Source organism: Nesoenas mayeri, assembly GCF_963082525.1.
Source record: "Nesoenas mayeri genome assembly, chromosome: 4".
In the NCBI taxonomy this organism is placed as follows: domain Eukaryota; kingdom Metazoa; phylum Chordata; class Aves; order Columbiformes; family Columbidae; genus Nesoenas; species Nesoenas mayeri.
In genome coordinates this window covers 38,029,619-38,038,034 of record NC_137540.1, presented here as the reverse complement: position 1 = coordinate 38,038,034, position 8,416 = coordinate 38,029,619, and the positions used below count along the sequence as shown (strand labels likewise).

Genomic DNA, 8,416 nt, shown 5'->3' with positions numbered 1-8,416 from the left:
ACAAACTGAAATCGCTGTTTAAGAAGGGGCTCATTGTAGATGATTAGTTGAGGGAAAATATTGTAGTGAGAGTGTGCAAAAGGTACACAGGCAAAATGCTTAATTCCACAGGAGGAATGGAAAAATCCTGACTTCATTTGTGTCTCGAAGAAACCTTACCCATAATTATGTCACTAGCGAGTATTTTTCTCTATAAGTCTGCTTTAAAAATGATACTGAAATGGCTTTATCAACTACTAAATATCCTCTTTTAAGAATATTCTTCAGTGCTGTTTTAACTCAGAAAACTTTAAAAAATGCAATAGCTTAAGAACAGTGAATGGTCTGGTGTATGTGCTATTGTATTTGGACAAAACTGTGTATATTAAGGATTCCAACATAAGATCCAAAATCCTTTCCTGGAGCAGATCTTTCTTATACCACGTCCCACAATTCACCTAAGACAATGTACGTGTCGGAGTTGCAGCACTGAACTGGTAGCGACAGCTTTAATGTCCTGTACCTTTGGTTTTCCTGTTGATTTTGCAAATGTTAAAAAAAAACAAAACAAAACAAAACCCAAAAAACACAACACAAAGAAAAAATAATCTGTAGATTAGGAATAAAACTGTAGCTGCTGCTGTAGCTAAATTGCTGCTAAGTGTTTAGGTGATAAAAGCCTTCTCCCACGCCTGCCATTCTGAACAACACTTATTGTCAGGAAAATGTATGCATCTTTTTCCAGTAAGAATAAGGACTGTGATAACATTACCATTTAGACAAGACACTGGGCTGATGATCAGGAAATGCATTAATGGATGTGTCACTATTTTAAAAGAGCGCATCTAATGGATTGTTTATATATGCCATCTCATTGTACTTATTTATTTTACAGGCTATTTTAAACACAAAATTGCACGGATCAAAGTAGAACTCTCCTGTGAATCCCTCACCTCAAGGGCCTGCGTTCAACAGAACTGATCCCAGTTTCCAGCCAGTTGTGTGTACCACTGAGGGAAAATGAACATACTGAACAGCCACCACATTTTGTACTTTCTGCCTACCACACGCCTTGTCATCTTATTAGCAGCTTTGACAACTGCTGAGGATGTGACTAACAGCACTTTGAACCGCACTGGCATGAACACAGGATCTGTGCCTGTGGTGATCTCCCACATTGACCATATTATAGTCAAAGAGGGGAGTAGTGCCTTGATCGACTGCAATGTCCAAGGTAGTCCTAGTCCACATTACAGATGGTACAATTCCAATGGCCACCTGCTCCAAGAGGAAGAGAATAAAGGTAAGATCGTAGTATTCTCACAATGTAGCCTGTCCAGAGACACTTCTGATTTCACCAGGTTGACTAATAACCTGAATTTAATGGCTTGACTGTGGTGTTTTCCTGTGTGAAAATATATGAAAGCCCAGAGACAGCCATAAATTTGTTGTGCACACCTTGGAAGAAAACAGTAACATTTTTGTAATGTGTTATTTATAGCAACACATAACAAGAAACTGAAGCACTTAACAGAAGCTGTAGACAGGTTTCTTTTAACTGGAAGACTTTGGGATTGATCCTGTTTCTCATTCTGTCCTCTTTTATTCTTCTCTGTCACAAGAGAAAAAAAAATACTATAAAGCTATTTTCCAGCTCAAGGAAGGATTCTCTTGACATATGGGAGTAGTTTGTTGACATGAATTCAACACAGCTAACTGATATGCCTCCTGTCTTTACGCATAGCGCCATGGGAGTGTGAGAAACAGGAGATGCCCTGAATGACCACCAGGAAAACCTACATAGGGCAGCAGTCAGAAGGACAAGCCAAGTTTGAGCCTTCATGGCTTTAGTTAAGACTCTTCAGTTGCATTTGCCAGAGTCCTTAATTACACGTGAGCTTGTTTTCCTTAAATGGAAGGTTTGGGTGGTAATCCTAGCTACATTTCTAGAGAACATTTCAAGGGGGGTGGAAGGTGTTTAGCTCATGTAATCCTTCCGTACTGATTTCTTTGTTCACAGAATGATGAAATAAACTCTTATTCATGCTAGATGCAAGATAGCTTGCCTAACTAATAGCTGACCTGAGGGAGAACTTTGCTATGGTAGGAGTAGTGATTGACCCAGCTGGATGTGCAACAGCCTAGTGTATCTGCAAAAGCTTATTGCATAACTGGCTATATTTTACTTTATAGTACTTTATAATTTTCTGAGTAAAGCTAGAGAAAGGAACTACTTGAGCTAGTAAACAGACCTTCAGGTATAATTTGTACGATCATAACAACATACTGTGATTACTGCACTAGAGTGTTTCCCTAAGGCTCACTAACAGAAATTTCCCCCTTTAGTTAGGCATCTAACTTTAGGTCTTTGTATAGTCAACTGAGAGAGGTAGCTACTAACATACACATTCAGGTAGGTGAGCAAAAACTTTGACCAAATCAGTAAAAATTGTAGATGTAGTATTAAGACAACATCACTTTGACTTTCAGCAGTTCATTTGCTCCTTTAAGAAACTGACTGTCTTCCTGTAAGAAATGTTTCCTAGCACAAGACCTTTCTTTACGATGTATATAGCTGTATTGAGTATGGCACCAAACTGTTATCAAAACCTAGCTTCTTGAAACTTGTTCTCATCATCGTTTTCTCATTAGGCTCATACTATCTGCCAGGATCCATCGACACAGACCCAGCCATTGAGTCACATTTCAATGCCATGACATCATTTCTAACAGCTGGAGCCAGGGTACAGCAGCAAGGCGTCTTGTCGTTTTACAATTAATAAAGACCTACTAGGCCAACATTGCCATTCAAAGAAGTACTGAGCAGCCACTACTCTGTATTTTTTCTTGTTCTAGAGGTGGAGTTATCTGTTATAGATGCTGACATTTCCTGTCTAAGAGAGTTTTCCTCTGAATTTGTCTAACTTTAGCAGATTGGGGTGATTTTTTTATGTGAAAGTCTGCTTTAGACTGAGCTTTTTATTTATTCTATATTTTTAAATTTCAGACAAAGTGATTCAGCTCTTTTCAGGAATTAAGCTATGGCAAAAAAATACTGTTTCAGCTAAGTTAAAAATTGTAAGTAAGAAGATAAAAAGATGTAATTAAGAACTGTCCATACAGGAACTGAGGCAGGGATCTTGTGGGAATACTTTCTACATAAGCTCTACTAGAGATAATATAAAAAATGGATTTGGATAAAGCCATGTTTAATTAGAAAAACTTAAAAAATGGTAAAAGCCCATAACTACTCTGAATTAAAGGCTTTTTTTTTGACTAATGAGTTTCAGAATTGCTCACAGATTCTTCCTTGAAATAAATACATTTTTAAAAAGTAATAATAATCTTTTTAACAATGAAAGAACTTCCATGAAAAGAATAAAATACATGTAGAAGCGAAGTGTACACCAGCCTGTGGCAGGACTGCAATCCTTGCCTTGTGATTTTCATGCATTGCACAGGGGTTTTGTGCTGTTTCAGTCCTCTAATGACAGATTCTGTGTCTTTGTTCAGCTGCCTTAATAGACTTAAATTGCAGCCGGTTAGGTTAGGTTTAAGAGAAGCAACTTTCTGATAGTAAAGACAGGTAAACAAATGAAATTCCTTGCTGTGGAAGGTTATTGAAATTCCATTACTGCCTCCAACAGATACCTGTCAGGAATGGCTTGGGATTGTGTTACAGAGATCGAAAACAGTTGAGTCTGCCCCTGAGCAGCAGTGCGTATTGATGTCATTGTTTTACAAGGAAATCTTGTGTGTGACAGCTCCCTGCATGAAGTGTTCAGAAGATACAGATACACTTCATGGCTGTGCTCTCCACCATTTGAACACTTTCAGGCCTGGGTTTACATGAAGGAAAGAATTGACACCAGGCAGTTCTGTTGTAGCTGAATCATGTGTTTTGTAGCAAAGTTGCAATTTAATAAGTGGTATCACACTGAAGAAAGTAAAAACATACATGCTCAGCTCTTAAATGGTAGTGATATTTTAATAAAATGAAGCTCACTTGGGGAACTAAAAATATATTTCCCTATCAATATATAATAACAAACACAATAACTAGCTGAATTCTGAATCACTTTAGCAGTGATAGAAGTGCTGGGTTTTAACATGTTGTTTCAAACTCAGTTTAATAGCTAAATTGCTCTGCTGTGCCAGGTTCAAAGGATATGAAATGTACAATTGCATGTAGTGACCAAAGATATCAATTATATTACACAGATAGAAATTACTTTTAGAAGTAAAAGAAGTTCTGCTGTGGTGCATAAAAGTTCATACTGGCAAACAGGATGTTCTCTTAGTTGGCCATGGTTCTTCGCTTTCCCATCCACCTTACTCCTTCCGTACTATTTCCCATTTTAAAAATCATACTTCAGATTTAGATTCTGAACACCATAGAGGACAGGCAGTGTAGTATATGATGTCTGAAATGTTAGGGGTTTTCAAGTTTACAGTAGCAGAATTATATGAGCTACTGTAACAAAACACCAAAAACAATGCAATTGTAAGAAAATGCATTGGCAGGGAATAAAGAAAGGAGAGTTTAGTGGATTTTTCTGCCTCGCAGTCCCATTGTTATTGTTGTTTGAGGAAGTGTGACGTGTTTGGGAGGCTCTCTGGGGTATGTAGTAATTTTTTGTAACTTAACTGGCCATAAGATTGTGGTACATGTCATGCATATTAACTGATTTTTTTGAGACATTTTAGGGCATGATCCAGTTATTCACAGCTGATGTCAGGGATTTGATAGTAACACAGCTAAACTCTCAAGGACAGACATGCCTTTGTGATGGTAAATTCTTTGTCTTCCTGTGAACGTTATTTTTTTTCTTCCAAAAACTGAAGGCAGTTTTACAAAGCTGATGTTTAAGGCTATGCTGATCATGTGAACAAAACACTTCTAACTAAGTGACTCTGTCTCCTCTCCAGCAGGAAAGTGGTGGTTTCTTGATAACGGGCTACTAAACATTACCAGCGTGTCTTTTGAAGACAGAGGTAAATACACATGTGTCGCATCTAATCCGTACGGCAGTGTTAACAATACCGTGACACTGAGGGTTGTTTTTACCTCCGGAGATATGGGAATCTATTACATGATTGTCTGCCTTGTAGCTTTTACCATTGTTATGATACTGAACATAACTCGGTTATGTATGATGAGCAGCCATCTGAAGAAAACAGAGAAAGCCATCAATGATTTCTTCAGAACAGAAGGGGCAGAGAAACTCCAGAAAGCCTTTGAGATTGCAAAGCGTATCCCAATTATCACTTCAGCCAAAACACTCGAGCTTGCCAAAGTAACCCAGTTCAAGACCATGGAATTTGCTCGCTATATTGAAGAGCTTGCTCGGAGCGTACCTTTGCCACCTCTCATCATGAACTGCAGGACTATAATGGAAGAAATTATGGAGGTTGTTGGTTTGGAGGAGCAAGGACAGAATTTTGTACGGCAGACAGCAGAAGGCCAAGAAACCACTGAGACAGATGAACTGTATATGATCCCGAATGCTTTGAAGCGCAGTGACTCTCCCACAGCAGACTCTGACGCATCGTCACTGCATGAACCACCTCAACAGATTGCAATAAAAGTGTCAATTCACCCATTGTCCAAAAGGGACTGCGTGGACGGTCAGTCAGAAGAAAGCTTGCAGTTGGACACCAAGGAAGAAGACACTGCTCAAACACCAGCACTTCCTGCAGACCACCCACCTGAGCCTTCTGCCGAACTCAGTTCCGATGACACAGCATTGGCAAATGACACAAACACATGCGTTATATATGAAAGCCATGTATGATAGTTACTCCTGAATCTATGCATAGCAGGAAAATCAGGTGGAGCTCTTTTAAAAATACATATTGTACTTGCCGCTAAGCCTTACCTGGAGACTATCATAGCAAAAGCATGTATGTGGATTATTCGGCACTTTCTTCTCAGTTTGACTTTAGTTTGCCATGATATATGGCAGAGTAAATGCTATTACATTAATATTAATTGCTTTTTTCAATTAGGAGTATTTCCAAGAAACATTTACCTCAGCATTTTCTAGTTTGGAGTCACCTGTGGTGGCCTCCTGGAAGTCATTGGTAGTCTTTGATGTAGGACACTTGAACTTATAAAACTGGTTTTCATTTTCCTCCACTCTCATTATTTCCATCTGTTGCATTTTTGCAAATATTATCTTGTGAATTTGAAATACTGCCCAAGAGGCAGCACTCCCGTAGCCAAATAAAATCCTAATAGATCCCATTTACAAAGCCTGTTTGCTCAGCTGCATTGTGATTTAGAGGGCTATTAAAGAAAGTTAAAATGTTTCAATTTCATTTGAGACCACACTGCTTAGGCACAAGGGAAATAGTTTTCCCTTTTCCATGGACTGAAGATGCCAACATTTTTTTTTTTTCACATCCAGAAACAACTTTGAGGTGTATTTTACAGGTGGGAACGCCCATAAACATCTTACAGAAAGTTGCAGTCACAACAGCTCTGCACCTTTTTTTTTTATATATATATTTGACCATTTTTTACTTTACCAGAAGTTTTATGCAGAAAACAGCTACAAATATGCAAGATGTCTTGTTTTGTAGTAATTTGGCAGGAGTAAGTTATGTACTAGCTTACCAGAAGATACGCAGGTTCCTTAACAGTCCTGCAAATGCCAATAATAAGCTGATGACAAGGCTGAAATGGCAGAAGCCTCTTTAATTGGGATTCTCAATTTTGTGCAGATTCATAGCCTGAAGATCAAGCCTCAGTTCATCTGTAAGCATAAGTTTGAGGTGTTTTATCCAAACTATTAAAAAAATCAAGCATCCTGTGAAATTACAATGACCATCATGCAAACAGTTTATTGTGGTATAATTGCTTTGGTATTTTAAGAACCTCCTACCTATGTAAGATGTTCACTGCTTGAGTACATGTGACTCTACCCCAGTAAAGCTTTAATGATCACAGTGATGGTGGCATTAAAAAGGATCGACAGTTATGCCAGGAAATGCCAGGAGTGGACGGGAAATGATAATTTTTATTGCAGACAGACAATAAAAAGGACCTTCTCTAGAGTGAGTCTGGAAAGAAAGCACTTAAAAGGAAGAGTTTGTGTAGGATTAATAGCATATTTCTTAATTATCTGATATACATTTAATTTGGAACTAATGAACAAACTATCACCTGATAGGTTTTAAGGACTGTAGTGTAAGTATGTCTACTCAAAATAAATCTGGAATCTAGTATATTGCAGAAAAAGAAGTCACTTGGGTCTATGGGGAGATGATGCATGAATGGCTCTCTTGACATTTTATTGAAGTACCTACATCTACATAAGGTGTCCTTTGGAGGAAGTCAGCTAAATTAACTGCACAGGTAATTGAGACCAAAGAAAGTCAGTGTTGCAGCTATCTAAAAAAAAAACCTCGATAATGAACTGAGGTTTTATGTGAACTTCTTTGTCTTAAACTGCAGAGTTTCACTAGTGGTGTAATACAGGAACACCCTGTGACTTACGTAGGTGATGCAGAGAAGGCTCCATATTTACCTTTCTGTGGTTATTAAAAAAAAGGTACATGTTTTAATAACGGACTTCAGATTTTCTGACCAACTTATGAAAATGACAACATTTAGTTGCCTAACGTACGTTTGTGCTCACCACAGTGGCAAGCACCTCTGTAAAATACATTTGCACATGCCCAAAGGAAACATGTATGGGCAAAGTCCCTTTTGGAATGTGGCTGGAAATACTTTAGTTCCAATGAAGCAATATAAATCTAGAAGACAGGGTAGATTAAGAGAATACCATATAGAACCTCACTTCTGACCAGCGTGATTGCAAATACTACTGATGTAAACTGTTAACTTCTGAGTCCAAAGTACATTTCTGTTTAGTGTTCACATCAGGTTTTCAAGTCATTTAATTTGTTTCTGGTATGAAAAAGGAGGACATGAGAAACAAAAGCAGGAACTTGCACTGAATTATTTTAATTCACCTTAGCCTCCTGAAAAGAGACATCTTGATTTTTCTGCCTGTCCAGCATTTACAAGCTGCTTATGCATTCTAAAGTTACCTGCCTGGTACCCAACTAAGATTGCACAGATAAGCAAGGGTGTTCTCCTTGAAAGCATAAAAATAGCTTTAAAATTACACTTTACTTTTTTAAATATATGTTTCATAATTATTTATTAAACTGTAGTATTTTAATTGCTTTTTAATTATGAACTTTTTACAGTAGAGACCAGACTCCTTCATGTATTCATATGGTGATGGGTACCACACAGTTCTGATCCTGACTACTACCCTCTGGCTGTTCTCTGGCCTGTTTGTTATTTATTTACTGAGAAATATTTGAAAGCAAACAATTCCCCTGGTTTTCTTCAGTATCTCTGTGTGAACTTCCTTGAAGATATAGGCTGTGTTTTTTATCAAAGGTTGCTCACAAAGAGCAG

The 8,416-nt window shown here is 38.0% G+C and overlaps 1 protein-coding gene across 1 annotated transcript; it reads left to right on the top strand.

Moving 5' to 3' along the window:
* Nucleotides 1-999: 999 nt before the first annotated feature.
* MFAP3L (microfibril associated protein 3 like) lies at nucleotides 1,000-5,774 on the top strand (the record flags this gene model as incomplete). The annotated part of the gene is made up of 2 exons (XM_080344036.1): nucleotides 1,000-1,282; nucleotides 4,909-5,774. 2 exons carry the CDS (start codon nucleotides 1,000-1,002, stop codon nucleotides 5,772-5,774), a joined length of 1,149 nt encoding a protein of 382 aa, XP_080200162.1.
* Nucleotides 5,775-8,416: the final 2,642 nt, after the last annotated feature.